Below are 27,116 nucleotides of genomic sequence, written 5' to 3' on the forward strand. Positions count from 1 at the left end.
CACGAGAATGCAAAGAGCTACGTGTCATTATTCATGGAGGCAACATCGAAACGTCTGAGGCTGACAGATGACATAAAGAAAAGTTATTTTGCCTACCTACATAACAATGGTCAAGGTTCAGGTTCATGGCTAGTGACCCTCGCTGAGAAGTGTCTGCCCTACAACCACTTTGCTTCTTTAGTGCAGCGTGAGAGCAAATGCAAGAGACCGACACAGACATTCAAAGCATCATGGATAGGGGCAGGGGTGAAAGGGTTGGTCAAGCAGCTGCAAGGAGAAAGCGAGCACTTCTAGAAAAGCTGAGGTTATTAATCGGTTTAGTATTCAGGGAAAGCCATTAGAAACCCTATTACCCAAATATCCCTTCAAGAAATGCTTCTGACAAAAAAAAACAACCCCCAAAAAAATCATTTGCAGGAAAAAAAACCCCGAATTGTAATAAATAATCCCTTCCCACCTCCCTCTCCGTATACCCACCTCCCACCCCAGGGGGATTTGCATCTTTGGTTTCCCCACCATTAAATGACACCCCAGTGGGATTAACAATGCATTTCCCCATTTGTTCCAGATTCCCCAACCTCCTCCCATACCCCCTTCCCCTCCCCAGATTTTATCCCATAAAACTGGGATTTTTAGTTTATTTTTTTTCTAATAAAGCAGACAGGTTACTTGAAAAATAGACAAAGGGACAAGTTACCTCTCTGCTTACCTGGAGCAAAACCAAAAAACAAACCCAAAACCCCCCTCAAGAACTTGGCACCTAAAAGGGATTGATATCCTCAAAATTTCCAACAGCAGCAAAACAAACAAAGAAAAGATGCAGGAAGGAACAAGGAAGGGAAGAATGGAAGTTAACGCAGACTCTTCATGGAAATGTGGCAATCTCAGCCTTACATAAAATCCACTATCCCCACAACTTTTTGGGTTCTCTAAAGAACAATTCTTTTTTTTTTTTTTATACATATTTCTCTTTTGGGTTTTCTTTGAAATGAACTGGTGGGTCAAGCCCAGAGCCACATCAAACCAAATCAACATTCTGTATCCTTCTTCCATGTTTGATAATTTTCTTTTTTTTTCTTTTTTTTTTTCGTTTTTAGCTTTAATTATCTTTCTTTGGAGGTTGGGTTTGGAGGGAAGAAAAACCAAACAGGTGCACGGAGGAAATTAACATCAAAAAACTCAAAAGAAAAAAACAAAAAACAACAAAACAAAAGCCAAACTATCCAGCCCTGTTTTTCAATTAACAGCCCTGAGCAGTGTAAAACACTAAAAGGCTTTTGCTGGGCTACATCCAGCTCTGCCATGTAACTTAGATAACAACTGGGGATGCTCTTGCTTTGCATTCAGCCCAGCCAAGCTACTTTCTTTCGGGAGCTGAGGGCTCATTAAAATGACCTTTCCCCATGATTATTATTTAATGAGTGCGCTCTAAAACAGAAACCCCTTGTGTCTCTGGAGGAAAAGTCTCAAGTAATCTCTTTTCCCACTGAAGTACTAATGACAGGCTGACAGAAAAAAAAAAGCTGCAAGAAAAAAATTGGGGTGAGGGAGGGAAACTGCAGAGTCAAATTTAATGCAGTAATTACCACATCCTTGAGCACCGTGGGTTATGTCTGGGCATCTGAAAAAAAACCTACCACCCAAAAATAGACACAAAAACTTCACATTTACGTTTTAAAAAAATAAAAAGAAAATTTTTTGGCTGTACCCTGCACCCTCCTGCAGCAGCAACAAGGAGTCAGTGCCTCCATGTTTTATGTGCCTGCCTGCAGAGAGTCTATCAGGAAACAAACAGAGCAAGATAAAACCAAAAATGGATGAACACAAAAACCAAACAACAAAAAAAAAAAAACTTAAAGGGGTTGAGGGGAAAAGGGGGAAACCTAGGCTTTATCTGGACAAATGCAGCAGGGATATTTGAATAATAGAGAGTACCCCAGACTAGGTTAATTCCAGTTCTACTGATGGGGAGTGGGAGCAGGAGGGGGATGCAGAGCAGGATGGAGTGAAGCGGCAACCTAATCGCCTGATAAGAGACACAGCAAGAGAGACAAGGTACACAGGTTTAGTTAAAAATGAACTCGGTATGTTTAATAAAGCTTGGTAAACCAAATCGCAGTACAAACATCAAGTCACACGGCCACACAACAGTACCCCGGTAATAAAAAAAAAAGAAATAAAAAAACGTGGGGGGAATAAAAGGAAAAAAGGAAGAAAAAGAAAAGGGGAGGGTAAGAAACAAGAGGGGAAAAAGAAAAAAGGAGGGGAAAATAATAAAAGAGAGGAACAAGGGGGGAAAGGAGGAAAAAACAGAAAGTAATTAAAAAGCTCCTTTCAAACTTCGACAAGGCTCATGCCAAAATAAAATAATAATAATTAAAATAATAATAATAATAGTAAAATCATAATATAATGGTGGTGGTGGCAGCAAGGAAGGAAGTGAGACTAAAACTGAAGGGAGGAAGGGAATAGGAAAGCAGGGAGAGGTGGACACTAAAACCCAGTCGATATAAAAGCTCTAAAAGAGCCAGCCAGTAAAAATATCACAACGATACAGGTACAAAAAGGATAAAAAAATAACCGTTGGGGTGATAAAGCAGGCTACGCTGCCAAGGACAAAGATGGCCGCCCTGGCTCCGACCATCAAAATGGCTGACCCCGGCCCGCCAGGCCCCTCGCCCCCGCCCCGCTCCCACACAGCCGCGGCACGGGCCGCGTCTGGGGGTGCGTTTGCTATAGATTAATAACCTTGATCGAACGAGTCCTCCGAGGAGTCGCTGAAGGAAGATCCCGCCTCGGCCTCCCTCAGCAGCAGGCAGAAGGGCTGCTTCCGCCCCGCCGCCGCCTTGGGTCTCAGCGGCCGCCCGGCCACGGCGGCGCTGCGCGGGGCCGCCCTGGGGCCGCCGGCCGCCCGGCCGCCCTTCCTGCCCGCAGAGCTGTACAGGCCAGGCGGCCGCGGCTTGGCAGCGGACGGGGGCTGCGCCGGCCACTCGTCCCTCAGGGATCCCTCCTCCTCATCCTCCTCCTCCGAGTCCGTATCTGTGGTCAAAGCGGGTGGGAAGAGCGTTACATCACTGAATGGGGGATTGGGGGTTTGGGGGGGGATTGGGGGTTTTGGGGCCCCCACTGTCCACCCCTGCCCAGGTGTTCCGTCACAAGCCTTGCGCTCAATCAACACAGAAATTCATGTTTCCTTCTTTCCGTCACAAATGGACGTTCTCCACCTCCTCGTCCTCCCTTAAGATCCAAAGAGTGTTTTTAGCTCGGCAGCAGAAAAATGAAGCCAACATTTCCACTATGAAAATGTCCACTGAAGGCGTGGAACTGTCAACAACTGGACCATCAACCTGAATTTGTCTTGGCTATGGTGATGTTCAACACTCTTGACCTGAAACTCCTTTTCTACATCAACCAGAGAGTTTTCAACACATGTGGATGGAGCAAGCCCAGCTGCCAAGAAGGCAGGATGTCTAACTTCAAATGTCTGACTCCAAACACGCTGCCCCAGATGCTCCACAGCGTACGCCACAAAGGAGCAGGGACCAAGCCGCTCCTTGGTCTGTGAACCATGGCTTTACAAAGCTGCTAAGCCTTGTGGGCAGTGAAAAGTTATCCAGCCATCCCCTCTGGCATCTGATGAGAGGGACAAAAAGCATATGGTACCCCTGGATGCAATAGAAGTGGGTGTAAATTGTCACCTCCCTGTTTGTGGACATGCCCTCAGCTCTACAACATTACAGACATTTTCCAACTTTTCCATTGGCATCATTCCCCAACTCCACTGCACTGGGTTGTGGTGAGGAAGACACAAAGAATGGCAAGTTTAGAAGGCTCAAAGCCTAAATACACAAATTATTTTGGACACCTAAATTTTCTTAAAATTTGTGGTAGTAAGATGCTCAGTTTGTCCTTTGGATCTATGCCCAAAGTTTTCAGGACTCCAGGTAGAAAACCCTGAGGTCAGGAGGCAGAAGGACTTGGCGTCAGTCCCACTTCTTCTTCTCCACACGAGCAGCCCACCAATCTTGGGAGGTGCTGCCATATGCTCGACCTGCCTCCTCACATTCACTATGCCTGAGTGACCAAATGACAGGCTGAAGCCTTTCCCTTGAACCTGCACACATCTGAAAAACCAAAGCTAAGCTCTTTCCTCAGTCTCAACAATCCTGAGCCGAGACCTGAGTGACAAAGGGGAACATTCCTACATCAGGAGACTCACTGGACAGTGGTCAGCTAGAAGCTCTCTTAGGTCTGGGAGGGAGTTTTAGTTCATGAAACCACAGTGCCAAGTGTGAAGGCACTGTAAAAGCTCCCTCTGCCAATGAGCCAAGGCTTCAGCTCCAGCAGCAGCCCATCCTTGCTGTTCCCATTAGCTCCAGAGTCCACAGTTTAGGAGACATGTGTCTGTCCTTGGGAGTAAAGCACACTCAAGAACAGAACTGCTGGGTAGTGTGTACAGCACAATAAGCCAAAGGCTATGTTCAAGTCCAGTGGACACAATGACTCCTATTTTGCCATATAAATGGCTAATTTCATGCCTAACATTTGTTCCATTGGAGAGTTGCTAGCTCATCTTCCCCATTAGTGAAATTTCTAAACTAGTGTTGCACCAAGAGATATATTTGTTATGCACACAAACACCCCATAAAGGTTTTAACATGGCTTTAAATAGCTGCAAGCAAAGGCAAAGATGCGAGTGCAAGTGAGCTGAGACCATAACACAACAGTCTCAGACCATAAACTCTGCCCCAATGTCTGCCTGAACTGTTAAATACTCTCCTGTGTTTGGTTCTACTGTTTTCCCAACACTGTCAACAATTCAGATTTTTCCTTCTGTAACAGGGGTCAGTTGCTGGAACCTTCACCTGGGGCACACTCTGGGCTCAGAAGTAACAATCACCTCACTGATGTGGGGACAAACACTGATGGGACAGATGGGAAGGCTCAGCACAGCCAGCCAGGAAGCAAGCCATGACACTGAAGGAACATCAGTGTCACTGGCAGGCTTTTCCTTTCCAACAGATTCCATGGCATAATCCTAAAACCAAGCCCAATGAACTCAACAAGGACTTCAAAAGTCAACTACCTCCTAGAGAAGAGGCTCCACCTGCTCATCTGACAGGTAGAAGGAGAGTGTCTACTCTCACCAAAAGCAAGAACATGGGTCAACTTCTTTTAATACTACACAGGACAGGAAGAGACACACTGCTCGTGGCTTCCCCTTGGACAGCAAGATGGGCAGACAGCCCATGCTGACCCCAAAGATGCAGCAGCAGTCACTGGGAGGAGAAGGTCACTTCTCATTCATGAGCAAAACCAGACCCATCTGCAAGACCCCTTTCAACAGGCCAGAAACTCCCACCACAACCCCCCCTATAGACAGAAGAGATAAAAAAGAGGTTACTTACTATAGGAGTAGCTGCTAACTTCAGATATTGCTGGTGAATGGGAAACCTTGAGCTGATTTTTGACTTTTAACCCCACCTCCATCTTCTTCATTTTGGCAGTCACTTTGTTTTTACCTTCCTTGGCGGATTTCAGTGACAGGCCCAGGTTCTTTGCCAGGCTCTTCTCCTCCTTGCTTGGCAGAACCTCATGGGCTGGGAGGTACCTGCTGCCACCTCCACTGGTTTTGAGCTTTCCCCCAGAGCTGTCAGCAAACTTGAAGGGGGATTTGAGCTTGTCTTGTTTGGTGAGAGACAGGGCCTTGTCAAGCTTGCTGGCCAGCTGCTCCTGATCCGATGGCACTTTCTTCTTTTTGAGCTTTAACTGCCGAGGTGAGAGGAAGAGACAAGGTGAACACAGAGCAGATGTCATGGTTGACCTGAGGGATTTTATTAGCCCTCCAAATTGTCTCATGTATGTAGTTACTAAAGCCTCAAGGTGATAGTCTCAGCCCCAGTTGCCATAACCCACCATGGTTCTAAAGGAGAAGAGGAAGACGTCAGCAAACTGCACATTTTTACTGAGCACTACAAAACTGCAAGATTAACTTAGAAAACCTGGAAGTTCTTCCAAAAGAAATATGTTCACAGGACAACATACTTTGGAGTTCTTTTTTTCTCTACACCACCTGGTTTTTAGGGTATGTTTGGGTTGGTTTTACAAGCTTTTCTCTAACTCACAAGGATTAAAAATCTACTTTACCCAAGACGCAGCAAAATAAATGCGGATTTCCACATAATCAACCAGCTCCAGAGGCTGGGATGCCAAAAAACCCAAGTATCTCTCAGCAGGAGCCTCAGCACCACTGCACTAAAGCCAGAGCTGTTATATCCTTTTCAGTATTTTCTTGCTTCTTGAAAAAAGGCAAATATATTTTACATGTGCTACAGCTAGATAACAGCAGCTCCAACTCAGTACTTTGCCTGCATGCATTTTGGATTTCATCAGCAGCTTAAAGCTCCAGTAAATATCTCATTGCCTCAACAGGAGCAGAAGAAAACCCTGCATTTGAAATAGCAAAGTTGTGCTCCCATTCCTCCCTTGCTTCGGGAGGTCCATTGTGCTCTCTCAATAGGCAAAGGGGTAAGACAAGCCCTGCTCTGGATTCAGAGACAGAGCAGCACTGAATGCTCTGGCTGGCTCCAAGGCACTCGACTCTGCTGCCTTCCAAAGAGGTACAACCTCTGTAAGCCAACATTAGCCCCTCCACTGCACACAATCCTCTCCTGAGGAGTATCTAAACCCATGTGAACTGAAAGCAGACACTGAAAGATCAGGAGTCAAGCCAACACCAGCAAAGCAGGAAAGAGATGGGCTTTTGGCCTGTGGCTCCATGTTCCCCACGAGGGCACTGACCTCATTTGAGAAGCCGGGAGCTGCATCGTGCTCTTCCCAACTTGGGTTCTTCCCTTTCATCTTGCCACTGCTGCTCTCCACATCCTCGTCCTCCTCTGGGAGGGCCCCTTTGTGCCTCTTCTTCATGCCCTCACCAGTCTCAGAGTCTTCAGAGAGCAACAAGGACTTGCTCAGTCTGCAAGCCAAGCACAGGATGGGTCAGGGTGGGAGGGGTTTCCTCCCTGTGATCTCCACCAAGCTCAAAAGTGAGGTTAAATGCCTCCTAAGACAGTGGGGATCCTCAGCAGGAGCCAAGTCTATTGTGAAGTGACAGCAGTTTGGACAAGGTTTTCCACCAAACTGGAGAGCCAAGGAGCCCTTCGTGCACGCTCTTGGCCACCAGGACAGATGGAAGTGCCTGAAATCAGAGACCTGCAAGGTGGTCTCTGAAAGGAAGTGCTTGGTGTCGTGATAACAGCCACCTAAAAGTGTCTGATCTGGTACAGAGCAGCAACAGGAGGCCTGACAGCTGAGGTGGCCCTTAAGATCTTTTACCACTTCTACTTCCATGGACTCTGTAGGTGCAGAGAGAGACCCTTGAGGCCCAGGGAGGTGCCTCACTGCCCAGATACTTGCTTTGGTATGAGCAGGAGGTGGCAAGGAAGCACCACAAGGGGTGACAGGGAGGGACAAAGGCACTGCAAGGACTGGCTCACTCCAGACTCCAAGTCAGGTCCCTTGTGAAAGGCATTTGTGATCTAGGTCATTGGACTTGCTTTGGGATTTGGAAGGAAAGGAGAGGGTAAATAAATAAGAAAATAAAATAAAAAATAAAGTAGGTGAGACTATAAGCACATCTTTCCCGGCTCCCCAGCCATCTCCAGTAACTAACTGATGGATGATCAGTCAACACCTCAAGATTCCTACCAAGCCTCCATTTCAAGCTCTCATATGCTGCCTCCTTCACACCAAGCCTGCTGGTCAGACCACCACCACAAAGACACTGACACGGGGCAGCCTCCTCACCTTCCAGGCATCTTCCCTCCCTCTGTCCTCTCTGCTGACCTGCACAGACAGCTAAACCAACACCTCAGGCCCTGGACGCTGGCTGAGGGTGCACCTCCAGCTCCCAGAGCAGCCTGCTCCAGCATTCCTGTGATCCAGGGACATGCACACGCAACAGCGTCACGCACCCACACATGCACAACTGCAGCCGCCTCTGGATGCCTCCAGCCTGTCCAGCCACCCAAACACAAAGAGCAAAACACGGAGCCACCAAGAGGACAGATTTTCAAAAGCGTTGGTCAGTGGGAGCTGGGCACCTGAATGTGATTTGCAGTCTTGAAATGGACATTTGCAAAAATATGGAGCACACAGGGAGGCAGCTTGGAAATGCCTTCCCATTGGAGAGGCCATCTATGGTAGGGTAGATGGGCAACAGTGGTGAGATCCAAACAAGAGCAGCTGGACTTGCAAAAAGCAGAGTAGAGAATAATCCAGATGCTTGGAAGAGAGATGTCAGGCAAAACCAACTCCCACTGATCCAGGGAACAGAGAGGAAGGCAGAAGAAACACAACAGAATGTCCTGCAAAGTAGATAATCTGGAATAGCCCTGTCCTTCCCAACATTCCTGTAACTGGCTCTGCAGCACCTGACTGCACCATCCGCTCTCCTAAAAGCACACAAGGACACACTCCCCAACTGCAAAACCTCACCTACAGCTCCCTGCCAGCCGCATCACCTCACAGCTGCTAACTCCACCTGTCCTACCTGCACCCAACACCAGACACGTGCTCTGCCTGCGGGGAGGGAGGACACTGGCACTGCATCCCCACCTTCAGGACACACTCACGTTACCAGCAGGCGCTCCCACCGCTCAGCCAGCGGCCGGCCTGCCAACACAACGAGCCCCTGCTGCATCCGAGATGCTCTCCCCAAAGTCAGACCCTGGCGCAGCAACCCTGCCGTGTTCCCGTCTTCCCCAAATTCCAGCCTTACTTTCCACTCTTGCTGTCACTCTTCCCTCTCTCCTTAATGGGTGACAGAGCGCTTGATCCAAGTTTCCTCTTCCTGGGCCTTCCAGGGCCTCTTCTCGCCAAGCTTCTACTTTTCTCGTCATGCTTTTCCCTTTAAAAAAACCACACGCTTCACTGTTAACCAAGGCAACAAAAAAAAACCAAAACCAAAACCAAAAAAAGGCAAAAGCAAATTTTGCAACCAAAAAGCAAAACAAACAGGGAAAAAAAATAAAGAAAATAAATCCAAAAAGAAGAAAAAGGGAAAATAATTAAAAGAAAGCAAGCAAGAACGGGAGCCAACCCAGAACCTTCGCCTGCCACCAAACTGCTAAACTGAGCTGCTGAAGCCAAGGTTGTCTCTAACACAGTGTCCCAGCTGCAGTCACCAGTTACCAGGTTGTCGTGTCACATAGCCTAGGAGTGTGCTGTGCAAAGCTCTGGCGGGATGTACCAGGAGGACAGGAGAGGAGAGGAGGCAGGGAGGGACGGAGGGCAGTTTTCTCTCCCGGGCCGAGAGGCAGTGAAAGTGCCCAGCTGGAAGAAACCAAGACTCGTGTGAGCAGCCTGTGACTTACTCGGAGTCCCTGCGGCGCTGCAGCTTCACCAGCTCCCTCTGCTTCTCCTTGTAGCGCCGCTGCAGCTCGGCCAGCCTCATCCTGTAGTCCAGCTCCATCGCGTCCATGTTCTCGATGGCCGATTTGATGGAGTACATCTGGGGTGGGGAGGCACGAGAGGGTCAGGACACGGCCAGGGGGTGCCCTGGCAAGGTGTGCAGCCTGGCAGGAAGCCCTCCGTGCTGAGAGGGGAGCAGACAGCCCTTGCCCAGCACAGCCCCAGAGTGGTACCCAAGGAAAGCAGCAAAGCAAAGGTGTTCTGTGGCTTATGCACAGGATGGCCTGCAGGATAAAAAGCTCTTTTACCTTGTTTAAAAGACAGATCACAATATACCCTACCTTGGAATACTTACTCACTCTGTACAAAATAATTTATCAGCCTCTTCCACAGGGAAGGGCCAGCAAATTAAAAATAAACAAGGAAAAACTCTCCTGCCACTATTTTTATTTATCCTCTGGCCAAAACAGTAACACACAGGTTCCTCTGGTTTTACATTAAAACACCACTTCCAGAGGTGCTGAGGATCCTGCTGAGCCTTGATTCACAAACAAGGGAAGAACCTAAATTCCAGCCCACTGACTCCTGTGCAGCCAGGAATGTGACATGAGGGAACAACCAGCTCATTCTGCTGAAAGCAGAGGGGCAGCATAAGCCCCCAGACTGGGGCTGGGACAGTGAATTGTGTGAGTGGATGCACTGGGGCTTTCCAGGCTCAGCCACACTAAGAGCTACTTACTGGTTCATCTTTCTTCTGCATCCAGCTGTACTTTTTGTTGGGATTCAGCTCTCGAGGCAGCCGGATGGTTTTCAGACTTTCCATAAAGGGGGTGGAAAGTACTTCCATGAGCATGTGGGTGCTGGCAGCCAGCAAACTCTCCAGCGTTGGCCGGACAGGGAAATTCTCTGGACCTGCTGGGAAGGACAGAGTAAAAGCTATAGAAGATCACATTCCAAGACTGCTTCTCCAGCAGGCACCAGGAGGGGCTGATGGCCCTTTCTCAACTATGGCTGCTCAAAGAGTCCCCCCAGCCACCCCTGGCCCCCACTTGAGATCTCCTGTTGTACTCAGCCATGGTGTAACTGGCAGTTCCCATCACTTCTCACCTCAGAAGTTACTGGAAGGTGAGATTCTTTTCAGGACCTGCCAAGCTCTTGGAAAGCATCATCTGGAGCTACTGGGCCCTCTGGTGCCAAACCCCAACAGACTGTGGACTCAGTGCCTGCCAGAAGGGTGTTACCCTGGCAGCTCTCAGCAACTGGGGCTCCGTTTCCGCTACGCATACCACAAACTGTCTAGACATGGCGAGGGCCTTTGGAAGGGAGAGCAGCACAAAAGCCACACGTAGCTCAGCCTGCTTCAACAAAAACCCTGCTCCAACCCCATCCGAAGTACCAGCTACTCCTCCAATTCAAAGCAATGTTCTCTCTGCTGCCTGGCTGAGCAGGACTCCACTCCTCTGCCCACATGGAGAGCACAGGAATCATAAGCTGGGAGACCCGGTATGGTTGACCAGACTCCCCACTCACAACTTACTTTGCATTTCTTGTTTCCGTTTCTCCAGCTCCATCTCTGCAATTTCACTCAGCAAAGTGATCCCTTGCAGGAAGGAGTGCTCCAGGGTCTGGTCAGTTAAAACCTCCACCTTCATCTGGGGTGGAGTGACAGTGGTGGTAGTCAACAAGGAACAAGCCTGAGGCATTTCTGTAGCAGCCACCAAAGCATTCATCCCAGCCAGTGGGTCACCCGGCTTGATGTCCAGATCTGGGATTTGGCAAGTGATTGCCTCTTCTGTGTAGGAAGGGATCTCTGGCCCCTGCTCCCCCTCCTCAGGAGGCAGGCTGGGAAACTCCCTGGCCCGGGGCACATCAGCGCTCTGCAGCTCCATGGCTACAGAGGCCTCCTCCCGCTGGGGCGTCAAGTCCATCTCTGGAGGCTCGCCCTCCGCATGCACGAGCAAACCGTCATAGTCCATGTGCATGGAGCAGGTTTCTGCTCCACTCCCGCCCTCTGCCTCAGCCTCTGCTTCTGCAGGACAGGCCACAACCTGGTAGGGAGGTGGGCAGCTCTGCAGGTCCTCCTGGTCCTGCTCCATAGCACCCAGGGCTTCACCTTGGTGCAACAGGAGATTGCAATTGTCCACATTCTGCACTGGGACGGCTGCAGAGGTGGTGATGTTCAGAGTCCCCATGTCCTGCTCACAGATGCTTTCTTGGCTTTCCTCCATCTGCACCTCTGATTTCACCCTCTCTTCCAAGGATTCCTCTTCTGCTGCTGCTTGGATGGGCTCTAGGATTTTGGACGGAGACAGGTGGATGGGTTTGACCTCTGAGGAAAGATCCATGTGCTCGGAGCCTTCAGCAGGCAGCGGGACGTCAGGAGCCAGGCCATCCGCATCAGATGCTGCAGGGGGCTGGAGGAGGTAGGGATAGTGTCTTCCAAAAGAGGGAGGCAGGGACTGGAATGGGTATCCAGGGGGGATTTCTGCAAGATATCAGAAGGGACAGACTGTGTAATGGCTGGGTCTCCAAAGCACCTTCTCTCTCATTAAGGCATAGAGCTGGTTCCCTTTGCTTCCATCATCTCTGGTCTCTTCCTGTTCTCAAGCAATAGCTGCTCTGGGCACCTCTCTCCTGACCAAGCTGCCACAGGCAGCACCCCAGAGAGGTCCCTTCTGCACCTTTCCAGCACTTTCATGCAACTGGAGAGAAATCTGCCTCCTGCATCCTCTCCCACTGGGACTCCAGCCCTGGAAGAACCAACCCAGGCTCGGCCCAAGGGAAGAAGAGAGCCTACAGCCCCAGGCACCCAGGCATCAATCCCAGTCCATCACACCAGCCCTGCTCCTTCCCTCTCCCCTGCCTTTTAGAGGAGCTATGTGGCTTTCCCTAGGGGAAGGGACAGAAGCAGGAAAGAGCCGAGGAGAAAAAGGGAGGCAGGCACAAACACAACGGGACTCTGCCAAAGCAGGGCTCTCTTACCTGGGAACAAGGCCTGATATGGACCAGCAGCCTCTTTTTCCAGCTCCAGGTCTTTCTTCTCCACGGTCTCGGGCGCCTCTTCCTTTGGAGGGATGGCAGGGGCAGGGGGTGGAGAGGCGGGGGGCGGGCTGGAAGGATGGGAGCTGGGGGTGGCAGGGTAGGAGTAGGCTGGCTGCGAAGGTGGCTCCTCCATCTTTTGGATCACCTCAGCTTTGAGCACAGACACGGGTGAGGCCCTGGGAGAGAGGGGAGGTGGACTCACAGCCTTGCTGTAGGACGTGGAGGCGCTGGGAGACAGCACAGGCGGTTTTCGGTGCACCAGTCCCGGGGCAGAGGAGGAAAGGCCTGATTTGGCACTGTCCAGGCTCCGTTTTGTCACCTTCTCTTCCATTTCCACACGCTGCTCGTTTGCCTTCAACCTCTCCTGTGACAAGAACAGAGCAAAACTCAGCACAGCATCTGGCAAGTGGCACTGACCTACCACCAAGCAAGATCAAAACAAGGTCTTATCAAACATACAGTGGAATAAAACCCATGTCCTCCAGTGCAAGACCATTTGAAGACCAATCTGATGGAGGGTGACACTGATCTACAATAGCTTTGTTATGAATTCCCAGCTCCAGGAATCGTGAGAAGGATGCCTCAGCTTTCGTTTGCATCCAAAGTAAACCATTTCTATTTCCAAGCCTCCAGCCTAGCAAGCCCATATGTAAAATGAAGGCTGAAAACCAGAGGACCACTATAAAAATAAATGGGTGTAAAACACTCAAAGGAAAGCTCATAACTTCCAAAACCTTTTCATGAAGGAGAGCTCTCTCCAGGAGCCAGTGTGACTGCTTCAAGTGCTGCAGCTGCTTCTCTGAGCTGCTCAGGAGGTTTGTTTGGAGGTGCCCAGGGATCAAACCACTGAACTATACACACACATCCCAAGAGAAGGAATCTAGGTGGCACTGCTGCTGCTGGGGAGCTCTCCTGACAGCACTGCTAAACGGCTCTACACCAAACCCCACCAAAACCCACTCCAACTGCAGGATACACCAAATGCTTCATATCCCAGAGACCAGGGCAGGATCACTCAACGCATCCATACCCTTGAGACACACTTGCCACACAGGCACAGCTGCATTTTCTCCCCAGACACTTCAACTTCAGGCTTGTTTCACGGCCAAGCAAGAAGTTCTTGAAAACATACCACGAGCTGGGCGCTCCTCTGCAGCTCCATGGCGTGGGCTGCCTGCTGCTGCAGGATGTAGAGCTCGTGCTGCCGCAGCAGCTGCTGATGGGAGAGCAGCTGGAGCTGGTGAGCGTGCTGCAGGGAGCTCCTGCTCGGGGGGTACATCGCAGGCCACAGCGGGGGCGCCCGCTCCATCAGCTCTGCTGTGGAGTGAGCAGAGATGCAGTCAGGGATATGGATATGGATAAAGGATTCAGGGTCACTCAGAGCAATGGTCTCTACAGTTCCAGAGTGTAGGGGATGCCAAACACTGGGCTGTGCAGAAATACAACCAGAAACCAGAGGGGAAAGTGTGCTGTGTTCCCCTCTGCAGCCCCAATCCCACCACCCCTGTGCCCTAGGGCCTCGCCTCGCTCTCCAGCCCTTGGTTTGACTGTCCATGTCTGAGCCTATGAATAGATTCTCCTAACCAAAGACTCAAGCTCTGCAGGATCCTGAAGGGGATGAAGAGCCACTACTAAAGATCACATGTTTCTATCTCCAAAACACATCTAACGAGAGGCCTGCTCACACCCACCCCACAGCTATGGCTGCTGGTCCCCACAGGTAGGTATGCTCCTCTCTGGCCCTCTTGAAAATCTGTTTTCCCCACAGCTGTCAGAGAATGGTCCTCAGGGACAAGCTCACATCCTTACCAAAGTGTGGCAAGTGCTCGCTGGGGATCACAACAAGCTGCCCTGACTGCGGGTCTCTGGCAAACTGATAGGCAGAAGGGAGAGCTCCCCCCATGGCAGGGGGAAAGCCTGGAGTCATGCCCTGGTGCAGGGAAGGGTGACCAAGTCCTGGAAGAAAAAACACCAAAACCACAACTCAGGGGATGCAGACAGCTCTCACCCACATGAGAAGTCATCCACTGCTCTGAAACATCTCCTCCCCTTTTCCCTGAGCTCACCAAACAGCTACACTGGGCTGTAGCAACACTTTTCCCTGGATTTCATTGGTGTGAACACCCTCTGGACACTGCTCCCTCCCAGGGCACTCACCATAGGGATGGCCAGCCAGCCACATGGAGGGGCTCCCTGTCCTGGGGAGCCAGGGGTGGGCTGCCAAGTGCGAAGCCGGGTCTGCAGACCAGCGCCCGGAGCCCGCCAGGGCTGGGCCTCCCGTCACCATGAGGTTGGAGTTCAAACCGTTCGTGGCGCAGCTGGAGGGGTGTATTCGGGCAAAATCTGCCAGCTCCTTGCTTTCTCTGGGGATGGAGGAGGCAAGAGAGACAGTGAGAGAGGGTTCAAGTGATGGAGGAGCCCAGGATTACGGACCAGGTTGCAGAACCAGTGTTTCCAAACCACGGTCAGGTGTGATGGAGGTGTCACATCTGGAATAGAACATTCCATCTCTCCAGCCCTTTGGAGCAGGCATGGATTCACAGCTGTCCATTACGATTGCTCTGCTGAGGACTTAGGATTTGCCTATAGCCCCATGTACCCCACTCAGCATCCCTCTCCACACCAGCAAGTTTGGTGCCAGTATCTACACCAGAATGGACGCAATCCTGTTTCTGCTCTGGACTGGTTGTCCCTGAGCTCAGATTGGGACTGTGACAAAGATCTCACCCCCCTCCAACCCTCACCTGAGCAGCTTCTCCTGATCCCTCTCCAAGCGCCCTGCCAGCAGGTGGCTGTCCCGGTGGCGGCTCCTCTCGTCCCCACAGTCATCTTCAGAGCGTCCATGCCCTAAGAGACAACCCAGCACCATCAGACAGGAGAAATGGTCTGGAGAAAGCTGTCCCCTCTCCTCTGGGCATGGAGTACCTGATAACCAGTATACCCAAACACCAGGCCCCCAAGGATGTTCCAGATTCAAATCCTGAAAGACCAGGAAAGGCTCACTGTCTGATCAAGATATTCTCACTAAAGCAATATTCTCCTGGTAGCACCCAACTGCATATGTTCTGAGGTTCATGTCTCCAAGACATCAAGGGACTACTTGCCATGCCAGGTTGGTCTCCCAGGACAGCACAGCCACCAGCCAACAGGACCAAAGGGACCACTGTGCTGAAGGACAGTGGCAGATTTCCCATCCCAACAAGAGTCGAGATGCAGCTAAATCCTGCATCAAACCACATAGTCCTGCTTAGCACATCTCAGAGAGGGGAAGGATTTTATCTCTGCACTTTCTGAAGCATCTTCTGATCTTTTAAGTCATTCTGGGAGCACTGAGTATGCTCTGAATCCCTGTCCTGCAACAGGCAGAACCAACAATACCCTCACAAAACCAGTGCGCTCCACTCCGCAATTCAACCGTTAGCAGGAATCTGCATCCCCCCTGAGACACGCAGCAAGAAAGGGTCTGATGAGGCAGGGACACATATGGCAGATGAGGGCAGGAATCCAAACAGGGGGGCTGGATGTTTGGCCAGAGAAACAACTTGTCCACAATCAGCACAGCTCTTGCAAATGCAGCCTGGCACAGCAGCAGCTGCATCTGCGAGAGGTTAGGAGGCACCTTCACAGCAGCAAGCAGCAGAGCCTCGCCTGGCTCTGCCAGGACCAGGTATTGAGGCCACCCTTCCCTTTATCCAAGGTCTTCACTCCAGCTGCCTGATTTTAAGCTTGCTTTTCCCTAGTTTTTTTCACAAGCTTCTTTCTAGCGTACTCATTTTTCACACAGTTCCCTGTTGCCCCTCTCTGCACTATGCTTTGGTGATAACAGTGCACTCCTAAACCCCAGCCCTGCTTGCAGGGAGCACTCAGCCTTGCAGGAGGGCACCCCAGCAGACCTTCCCAGCTCCTCGCTCTCCTGTCTGGATATGCTTTGGCACATGGGAAGACATCTCAGAACATCAAGTCTATTCTGCTGACAGGCAGTCTTTCCAAGGAGAGCTCTAGTGTGTATTTCCACAAACCTGGACAGCCCATGGGTTTTTTGCTGTCAAGTCTCCAATTCCCTCAGCTTTTACTGTCAGAAGGAATCCAGGAACAAGACAACATCACTCCCAGATCCTTTCCCCAAGGCTCCTTCCACGGGCTCCAGGCAGAAAGCAAAGATGCTTTAAAACCTGGCACACAGCTCTCCCTCCCCAAGGACTTTCCAGGGTCACCACATCTCCCTCACAGCCTGCCAGGACACCACGTGCAGCCCAACCAGCCCCTCCTTGACTCACTGAATGATGCTCCACACAGCCTTTGTTGCTCACTTTTACTCCCCAACCTCCACAGCAAGGGGGCTCACAAATCCCTTTGGAGCCCAAACATCTTCCACTGCCTCTCTGCCAGCATTCCCTTTCCACACCTTAGCCCAGGTTTTTCCCCTTTGGAGCCCCTTTTCCTATTTCTTTCCCCCGTCAATGCCCAGCTGTCTTTTTGGTGTCAGCAATATGGAGCAATTCCTTGCAGAGCTCACAGCCTCCCTTCCTTCTCTGGCATAAGGTGAGTAGTCCCCCACCCCCAGCCTTTCATTAGAAACACATTATTTTGTTATTTTATCATGGCTCCTCCCTCTCCTAGCTACACTCCTTATGCTCCATTATTTCTAGACGAGTTTATCATCTTTTTTCCACCCCTTCATCCAAACACAAACACTGAAGGACCTTTAATTCCCGCCCAGCCTCCATCCCACCAACAGGACTGTCCCTTTTCTGGACAGAACGATGATTGTCCAGACAGTGAATGATCATTCTGTCTATATATATGAACATGACGCACGGACTGCATAGAAAAATTCAATCAGTTATGCATGGAGGAAAGGCTTAGGTCCGTTCCCTTGACAACCAATGCCCGGTACTAAATACTTGCATTTTACTTGCCAAATACTACAGATTAGCCAACTAAAGCCTGCTTTCTCCTTCTTAAAAGGTCTAAACATTCAAGCACCGTCCACTCAGCGCAAGCAAGCTAATGTTATTAGACGAATATCTCCTGGCACACAAAGGGGGGGCAGCATTTGGGGGGCGAGAGGAGGAGAAAAGCAGTCTTGTTTTCTGTCTGAAAGCCAACTGCATCACTTAGCAACGAGCCCAGAGGCCTGCCAGAATTCAACCCTTGTTTGCAGCCTTTTAGTTCGGCTCAGTAAATTACATTTAACGCAAGCTGGGAGCGTCTGGGACGATTGAATGGCTGAACAAACAGCTCCCTGTGCTGCCCACGAGGTCCTCGGCCGGCTCCCGCCCGGCTGTGGGGAGGGCACTGGGAGGCAGTGGGAATGGGGAGAGGGGCTGCTGCCTGGGGGAAACTGCTTCTTACCACTGAAGTTTGGGAGAGGGGGGCAAAGGCAGAAAAATGGGGAAGGGCTAAAAATGGAAAGCCGACCATTTCTCGCCAGCCGTTTGCCTTGGCATCGCTCCTAGGCACACCAGGGCCCCGTGCCGGGCAGCCCCCGGGGGTTATCTTGCTATACAAGCCAAGTAGAGAACCAAAATCTCACTGGTGCCATGCCTCTCCTGCCAGAACCACGGCTTAAATCAAAATCATGAGATTACAACAGCAGCACAAAGGTGGTTCGAGAGGTTTCTCTGTCACTCCCTTTGCTAATGGATCAAACTTATGGAGCACAATTGTCCTCAGAGGTGGCCAAAGGGGATGGAAGCAGGGACAGGGGACTAACACAGGGGGTCTTGCTTCCCACTGTGGTTTACAACACGTCCTTGGCTGGCAAGGGAGGCAAACGCAGCTGAAGATGCCAAACTCAGTTCATGGCACACAGCCTGCACTGGGTGGCGGCTCTTCCCAGGGAACAGATCCTCCAGGGAAGCCCTGAGACAAGCCCCAGGGAACCTACCTTTGATGCTGCTGAGAGACAGCGAGCGATCCCGGTCTGCCAAGCTGGGCCCCAGTTTGCTGCTGCTGCTGCTGCTGCTGTTGTCCTTCTGCCGGGCCACAGCCACAGCAATGCCAACAGGCAAGTGCCTCACCTCCACCTCGCCCTGGGAGCCAATGCTCTCACGGCCAAAGGATTTGGCACTCTCAGGTCTCTCAGGGTCCCTCTTTAGCTGCTTCGCAGGCTGCTGCAGCAGCAGCTGCTGCACCTTGGAGGCTCCCAGCTGCGCAGAGTCCAACTTCACATTGCCCAAGCCCCCAAAGGGGCTCTTCTTGCCGCAGCTCTGCCGGGACGCCGTCTCCTTGGCAAAGCTGCCGCTGTACTTGATGAGGCTCTGCATGGCCGAGCCCTCGCCGTGTGAGGCAGGGTGCAGGACGTCCGCGGCGCCCCGCGAGCCCACCACGGAGGAGCGCGGCAAACCGCTGGGGTCAAGGTAGACCTTCTTGGCTTCCTCCTCCACCCGGCTGACATGGTTGTGCTGCGCGGCCAGCACCGCCATCTGCGTGGTGGCAAAGTTGCCCATCTCAAAGGGCTTCCACTTCTGCTCGGGCGGTTTCAGCTGACCATGGTCCAGGTGCTGCCGGGAAGAGTCCAAAGTGCCGTAGACCTTTGCTGCTTCTTTGGAGCTGGATCGCTGGAAGCGGTCCCGCTCGCAGGGGCGATGCTCTGCCTCCGGACTCGGCTTCAGCAAATCCTTGGAGGCCAGGAACTCCCTGCTCTCCGGAGAGCCCAGCCCCGGCCGGTTGAGGAAGGGTTCTGAAGCGACCTGTCTCTTCAGTGCCATGGAGTTTGTCCTGATCACCGAACCCTTCTCTCTCAGAACCTCCATCCTTTTGGCATCACTGTGACAAGAAAAGTCCTGGGACAAGAGTGTGCGGGAGGCATCTGCAAGGCACCGCTCCGTGGGTGACTGCAACACCCCCACCTTGCCAAGGTCCTTGTCCTTCCCCTTGTTGTCACGGGCCTGGGAGGCGATTTGGATGGGCCCGCTCCTCTCGTCGTAGGCTTCGACCGAAGGCACGAAGGTGGGGGCGATTACTTTGTGCTCCCTCCCCAGCTCCTTGGCCGGTGGGAAGATGGTGTACATGCTGGAATGGACGGGCTGCGGAGGGAATGTTGTGGCCGGCGTCATCTTCCCCGTCTGCGAGGGGTGTGGGGATGGACAGCTACAGGAGATGTGCAAAGCGCCCACGGAGGGCAGGAGGGGCTCCCCCCGCTTCAGCCGCTCCGCGTGGGCGTGCGCAGAAGGCCTCATGTTCTCATCGTGCCGAGCGGGATCCTTGGCACAGCGGTCCTGCTCGGCACCCAGGACCTTCAGCATGGGGTCCCCGCCGCCGTTGCAGTTGCTGAGGGAAGAGCTCTGCAGCGGGTTCTTGGACTTGGGTTCCCCGCTGCCTGCGCCCCGATTTGGCATGTGCTCAGCCAGGAACGGCGAGAGACGCTCGCCGACCTTCACCGCCTTCTCCACCACGCTCACTTTCCGCTCGCTGTCGGGCTTGGTGTCCTGTGTGAGGTCGACCACGCTGCGGGGTCGCGGCTCCTCCTTCGGCTTGCTCTCCTTCTTGGCAAAGGGCAGGGACAGATCGCTCCGGCATGCCCGCTCCTTCCCACCGGGGTCTTTCAGGCCTTCTTTCGAGCTCTTGTGCAGCTGCCCAAGGTCCTTTTCCCGGAGCAAAGTGCTCGATGTGTGGCTGCCCACGGTCCTGGAGAGGGGAGGCTGCGGGTGCAAAGCGGACTGGCCTGCATGGCTGGACAGGTAGAATCCATCTGCAGAGTAAAAGCAACCAAAATTATCACAGGCTTCCAACCCTTTCAGTCCTACACAGAGACAGGCAAGAGGTGGCAAACCAGAAAAGAATGGATTTCAAGGATGTCTTAAACAAAATGCCCAGGGCAAAGGAGGCCAAGCAGGTTCCTCCGTGTGGGATGCACGACAGCCCTGTCTCTGATGCACACTGGCGCTTCAAGGAGGGACCTGGCCAGCTTCCCTATAGGACAGCCACATCCAAAACCTTGGTACTGCTCAGCCCAGGAAACATCCCTGGCTGATCACCTAAGGCGGTTCCTGCTCTTCACCCCAAACACTCCAGCATCCAGCAGCTCCAGCAGCCAAAGAAGCCCAAAGGACAGGGTAAGAACCCAGGGGTGACCGATGGGAAGGGCACACAGCGTCCCAGACTCACCTTTCTGTGACTCAAAGAGGCTGTGCTGTCCCAGCTGGGCCAGGAGCGGACTGCCGGCATTGGGAGGTTCGAGGTGGCTCAGGGGAATGTACGATGGGTAGAGACCGTTAGGCAGATGGGAAAAGCCTGCAGGAAACGGGAAACAGAAGAGGGAAACATGTTTTATCCCGAGCAGCACGCTGCCTTGGAACCAGCCCCACAGGAGCACAGACTGTTGTGGCTGTCGGTCCCTCGCACGCCAGGAGCGGCGGCGGTGGCGGGGACGCGCGCGGTGACACACAGCACACACAGCCCAGGGCACGGACCCCTGCTTGGGGACCCCACCTCAGGAACTGACCCCCCACTGCGGGTCCCCCAGCTCAGCCCGGGCACCTCTGCAGGGCTCCAACTCTGCAGCAAACAGAGCATGCTGCTTCCTGAGCAGAGCCTGACACCGGAGGGCTCAGTGACCAAACCACCTGGCTGATAAGATGTTTTATCACAAGTACAGCAACCTGTGGGTGAGGGCACTCCCCAGCACACTTCCAGAGCCATGATAAGACCTTCTTGCCAGCACAGCTTTGCCAACACAGCTCATTCTCACTGCAGGTGCCCAGCACTGAGTACAGGCTTTGGGGAAGATACGAGAGCATCCTCCAGAGCAGCTCACAAAAAGCACAGTTTCATGTATCCAAACGCAGCATCTTATCCCAGAGGAAGGCAAAACAGAGGAGAAATTGTGACAACCATCCACGTGCTGATATGAAAGCAGCATATCCTCACAACCCTCCTGCCATTGGTCTGGATGTCCTGGGTACTAAGACCCTAGCAACACCCTCATGCAAATCGTCCTCATCAGCATTTCCTCAGTGAATACAATCACCATAATAGTGGTAATAACACACACTGTTGGCTACAGACAGCAATTCCTCTCCAACACTGCCACCAAACGACACCCATGCAACACTACAAACCCAACCCTCCACCAGAACCAGCATCCCAGTCCATGCCATAAATTAAAAACTGAGTTGAAGCCATCAGGAGAATCTGAAGGAGCCAGTCAAGCCCTCTACCACCCTCCCCCCTTCCCCTCAGCCTGCATTAGCAACCAACTTCCCCTAAATTCAACAACCCCACTGAAAGCAACCAGGCAACAAGTTTGTCAAGAGTCCAGCATCCAACTGGCTCAAAACAACATCACACCAAAACCCGAGGGGAGACGGAGAAGTTCAGTCCCCAAAGCTGCACGTGGAGCACCATCTGCGAGAGCTAGTCAATATTTCACATTATTTAGACAGCCAGGATCTCTTTCGCGTACATGTTTGCATCCCGGCATATGTGCCTCACCGACGCGGCGCTCCGCGCAGCTCCTGGCCCGCATCCATCGCCCGCCAGATCCCAGCGGCATCACCCGCACACGCCAAGCCTCCAGCAGCGGGACCAGGGGAGCTGCTGTGCCCGTTCCCAGCAGGTAAAACCTGCTGTTTAACCCCCAGCACTGCGCTGCAAAGGCGCTAAGCGTGCACACGCATCCACGCCTCTCCTCGGTAACCCCAAAACCCCCACACTGAGGCATTTCCAAACACCTTTTCTTACTCCGGAGCTGGAGAGAGCTGGGTAGAAACCAGCTTAGCTTAGCTGTGGGCAGCTCCACCCCACGCCGTGTCACTGCCACTGGGCTGGCAATGAGCCAGCGTCTGGAGCAGGAGTGACACATTTCCAAGGGAACCCCAGTCCCATCTGGCAGAGCACATGGCTGCAGCATGGCAAAGCCCCTGGAGCACCCCGTGCCACACGAGGCCGGAGGCTCCAGCCACAGACGTCCCCACGTGAGCCCCTTCTCCCAGCCAGACGTCAAACCCAGCTGCAGCTGCTCCAGCAGGAGGAAACACCAGCACGGGGATCACAGAGAGACACATCCTGTGCTGCAGACACCACTGTGCACAGATGCCCATGGCGTGTCCCCACTTGCACATGGTGCAAGGACATGAAGCCACCTGCAGGGCTCCAGGGAAGGGACACACTCCAGCAGTGCCATCGGGCACAGGGACACCTGCACACAGCTTAAGTTACTGATACCCAAAGAAGCATTTTGGTACCAGTTACATCCCTGGTCCTGTGAGGGCATCTCCCTGCTTTTGGCATCATATCCTGCCCAGGGACAACACAGGCTCAGTCCCAGCCCCCAGTGTTCAGGGGTTTCCTCCCCAGTCAGCATCATCACATCCTGCTACTGTGACCCAGCCTCAGCTTGGGGCTGCAGGAGCAGGAGGGAGAATGCAAAATGTCCAAGCTGGGGACAGGTTCAGATGGACAGGTCGGGAACCTTGCAGGGCAGTGTCACCATGCCAGCTGGGAAACAGCAGCACAACTGAGCCAATGCCACCAGCCAACCCCCAAAGCCACCTCACACCAGGCAGCTTTTCCCAGTAACTTCCAAAAGCCCAGAACAGCAGTGCTGCTCCTTGGAGAGGCATAAGCCCAGCACAGAAGCTCAATTCCAAAACTCTGCAGGCGGAGAAACTGAGGCACAGGCAGGTGCATCATGCAGCTGACCAGCAGCAAAACCAGAGAACCACTTGAACTCCAGCCTCGGGTCTACCAGCAACACTGTTTTCCCTTGCAAAGTGCCTGAAGAAGCTGCACAGGCTGTATTTACCTGGCTTGCTCCCTGCCAGGAACCAGAGCCGGAGCAGGGAGGAGGAATCCGAACCACAGCTTTCCTGGGGATGAACCCAATGCAAATCCAACCTCGAGGCACTGCCAGAACATCCCTTCCTCCGTACAGCCCTCCAGCAGCCGCTGCTGGTGTAAGCCTCGCACAAAGCCCAAAACCTGCTGCCCCAGTGCCCTGGGCAGGACCTGGAGGTGAAGCTGCTCCTCCAAGCGCTGAGGAGCCGCACTGGCAGGAGGCGGCCGCGGCTGAGCTGCTGCCTCCTTGGATCTCCGTGCCAGAAAGCGATGCCAAGGGGAGAAATTCTACCGCAGTGAGCAACGCACAGCTCACCCCAACCATGGGCTTCTGCCAGGAGAAAGGGAGGGGAAAAGGGGAAACCACAACCATCTCCATCTGCCTGGGGCCAGAGTGTTTGCTGAACCAGCACAAGATCCGCTTTGCCCAGGGACACGCCGACAGGTCTCAGCAGGCTGAGCCACGCTCCTCCAGCCGACTGCTTGCCCAGAGGCGGTCTGGCACCACAGCACAGGCAGGGAGGTGTGAGTTGGCAACGCTGCCAAGCCTAGACTGGCTGTGCCCCCCCTTCCCTGCCAAGTAACACCATGCCAAACACATGCGTGTGCCCATTAGCTCGGCCTCTGAGTGCCTGGGAAAGGCACCATCAACACTTATCTCATGCCAGCAGGGACACACATGAGCCAAAGCAGCCCACCTTGGAGGGTAAAAGGGTTCAGGGCACAGAGATCACCCCTCAAACCACTTTATCCCTATAGCCAGCAGGCAAAATGCAACCCCTGTGATGCTCCAGTTGCTGCAGCGGATGAGCACACCTGTCCTCCTCCTTCCCAGCTCCAAGATTATAAAACATACCTGGTTTGCACAATTGAGACATAAATCACTACGGGCTGTTATTAGAGGAACTTGGCGGGTGCAGATGTGTCAGCCCACTTGAAAACATCTTCTTCATCCTTGCTCAGCTCTCCAAAACGGCACGGGTTTGGGGGAAGAGGTACGGCCTCGGGTGACTCACCACCGAGAGGGGATGTGACCGATGAGGAGATGAGATAGCAGCGACCGCACAAACCACACACCAAACGTCTGGAGGCCGGAGGTCACGCTGGAGGAAGCGGGAGGGAAACAGACCCCACGTGCTCAGCCCACTTGGAGCTGCCAGAGGTCCTTGTGAGGAGGGAGCTGACAGAAAGCACCACCAGGCAGCGCTGGGGAAAGAGGGCGGGCGGCCACGCCTGCAGCAGAGGGGGCTGCCACTGGTCACTCAGAGATTTAAACCTGTGGGGCTTTCTCCAACTTGGCCCCTTGCACCTCAAGCCTAAAATTCAGTCCCAGCTGGACAAATCAGTCAAGCCTGGGTTGTGAAAGAGCCAGACAGGAGGAGGGCAAGCTGAAGACAACATGCTGAACTGAACGTATCTCCCCCCGTGGACACAGTTCTGGCCAATGAGCCAGGCTACATACCTGAGGTGACACAGGTGTGTGCCAGCACTGGGAAAGCTGCTCCACCCCTCCTCGGCTGTAGGTGACCGGCTGGCACCTTCAGCATCCCCATGCTGCCCTCCACACTTGCTGCCAACCTGCTACAGAGGGGACAGCTCACTTGGACACCAGTGAAGGGTCAAGGGCAGCAAATGGGAGCAAGACAGAGACACCATTCAACGGGGAACTCACTCTCCCAGTCTGTTTCCAAGTTTCCAAACCAACCAAGAGTACCAGCACACCAGAGAGAAGCAGCATCCACAAAGCCTTTCCTCATGCCTTGGGACAGCTTTCCAGTTGGAAAAGACCTTTAATCAAGTCCAGCACAGCTAGACAGCCCTGGTGGCTGGTGTGGGATAACAGGTGGCCATGTGCACTGCTGGCTACAAAGCACAGCCTGAAGCTGAGTGCTGGGCATGAGCCATCCTTGTCTGAGAAGCCACAGCTCTGGCACCGGAAGACCAGTGGCCTCCAGCACCCCAGGGGAAGTGAAGTAAATCTCCCCCATCAGCCACATCTGCCCATTACATGTTTCTGCCACTTATGAAATATTTCCAACTGCCAGCACCTTGCCCCATCCTCCCCGGGCCATGATGGACAGACACATTGCCAGGACTCAGGCTGGCACCACACAGTGCTCTGCAAGGAGCTATGGCAATGGAAGAGCCTGAGCTATAAAGTCTCACTCCTTCAAGCCTCCAGTCTGAGCTCAGCAGGGCTGGGAAACACAGTGGCAAGAATTTCAGTTTATTTCCATGGGATGTTCTGAACTCCGGTCACTCAAGGGAGATTTGCAGCCCAGCTGCAGGCAGTTCTCAGCTGGCTGCTGGGCGCAGCACAGAGCAGGAGCTGCAGCCGCCCTTGGCCGGGAGCACAATCACCTCTTCCCCAGTCCAGCTCACAGTGCCTCACCAGCAGCCAACTGGGACAACAGTCCACGCCACAAACAGCTGGATAAACGCTTACGTCCTCCCCGGCAGGGAGGGAGGGGAGGAAAGCAGGGAAGGTCCAAGCACAGCGAGTACCTTCCCACCACTGGCAGGACGGACAGCACACCAGCCGTCTGTGCTTACCATCATCGGTGCATCCCTGATCCTGTCCCTGCAGGAGCAGCAGATTCCCAGGGAAGACTTTCAGGGCTCCCCCTCCAGCACACACCTCCCCATCTCTGCCCCGCGCAGCTCGGTGAGGCACAGCCGCAACGATTCCTCATGCACACATTTATGGCTGCAAACAGCTGCGAGCCGGAGTGCTGACAGTGTAAATCTTTGCCACCTCCTCCCCTGCCTGCCGGGGCAGCTCCAGTGACACCCGAGGCACCGGAGCCGCTTTGACTCCGTGCCATGCACGAGACACCAGCGATACGAGCCCCTGAACATGCTGGGCTGAAACCAAAGCCCCCGGATCAGATGTGCCTGGACTCCAGCAGCGGCCGGTCCCTATCCCTGTCCCCAGCAGCCCCAAGCTGCTGTCACAGCCCACCACTCTCCACAGCAAAAACCGCCCCAAAAGCCATATTTACACCCCATGCCACGGGACTGGCAGCAGCTTCAAAGCCCTAATTTACAGCCTCAATTCTCTGCATCCCCTGAAAGCCTTCGATCCCATCCCCGGGATCCAGAACAGCCAGGGCAATTTAACTCCCCGTTTAATCTTCTAAGGGCCCTGGCGAGCTTGGAGACAGCATCCTCCAGTGGGGGGTCCACACGCCCAGACTTTGCTGGCTTGAACAGCGCCGTGCCGCTTTCCTTCAGCTGCAAAAATCACTACCTTAAAAGCCAAGACGAATTCTCCCTCCAGCTCAGCACAGCTCTCTATTGTTTCTTTTAATTTTATTTTATTCCACGTGGGAATCTGTGTCCAGGCTGCTTTATTTTTAAGTGGCTCTTGCTCAATATTTACTACCGCTCGCAGCTGCGTCAGCACAGGAACACTGCACGCTCGCGCCAGGTTTCCGACCAGCCCTCTCCTGCAGATGCCATGCCATGATTCTCCTGCCGTGTCACCCTCGTGGTGAATCACCAGCCCCCCACAGCCAAAGGACACTGAAGGGCATGGGGAGTTTCCCTGCTTCCATGGAAATAAATATCATCAGGCTGCCGCTCACCTCCTCACCCAGGAGCTGGAACAGCCCCAACAGCTTGGAGATGGCAGAGGACAAGAAAATCAGAAGTGGCTCAAGGGAGTCAAAATGGAAGGCTCAAGGGACTGGTGTTCACGCCTAGTTCTGTCTCAGTGTCCTGGAGACTTCGTTTCCACCACATAGCAAGGCAAAGGCAATCCAAGGTATGCCAATGCCTCAGGAAAAGGAGATCAACAGGGCACCCTGAAGATCCCCCATAAGGTCACCCACCAGCTCCCCATCAACAGCATCTCCTTGGGTACAGCATGAAGCCACCCA

The 27,116-nt window shown here is 53.1% G+C and overlaps 1 protein-coding gene across 4 annotated transcripts in view; it reads right to left on the reverse strand.

Annotated features, from left to right (window-relative positions):
* Nucleotides 1–27,116, reverse strand: part of TNRC18 (trinucleotide repeat containing 18) — a 54,674-nt gene that overhangs the window by 17,168 nt on the left and 10,390 nt on the right. For 2 of the 4 annotated variants that reach the window (XM_063414441.1, XM_063414439.1), the window contains exons 2-15: nt 20,566–20,691; nt 18,344–20,149; nt 15,198–15,300; nt 14,611–14,816; nt 14,263–14,409; nt 13,586–13,770; nt 12,394–12,817; nt 10,949–11,896; nt 10,151–10,326; nt 9,375–9,511; nt 8,780–8,908; nt 6,802–6,976; nt 5,409–5,769; nt 2,749–3,039 (exon numbers count right to left, since the gene is read on the reverse strand). In XM_063414441.1, the coding sequence (XP_063270511.1) occupies nt 2,749–3,039; nt 5,409–5,769; nt 6,802–6,976; nt 8,780–8,908; nt 9,375–9,511; nt 10,151–10,326; nt 10,949–11,896; nt 12,394–12,817; nt 13,586–13,770; nt 14,263–14,409; nt 14,611–14,816; nt 15,198–15,300; nt 18,344–20,149; nt 20,566–20,691 (5,214 nt within the window). The remainder of the gene's footprint in view (nt 1–2,748; nt 3,040–5,408; nt 5,770–6,801; nt 6,977–8,779; nt 8,909–9,374; nt 9,512–10,150; nt 10,327–10,948; nt 11,897–12,393; nt 12,818–13,585; nt 13,771–14,262; nt 14,410–14,610; nt 14,817–15,197; nt 15,301–18,343; nt 20,150–20,565; nt 20,692–27,116) is intronic. The other 2 variants (XM_063414440.1, XM_063414442.1) reach the window with 2 other exon arrangements.

This window comes from Prinia subflava, chromosome 17 (genome assembly GCF_021018805.1).
Source record: "Prinia subflava isolate CZ2003 ecotype Zambia chromosome 17, Cam_Psub_1.2, whole genome shotgun sequence".
NCBI classification, from domain to species: Eukaryota; Metazoa; Chordata; class Aves; order Passeriformes; family Cisticolidae; genus Prinia; species Prinia subflava.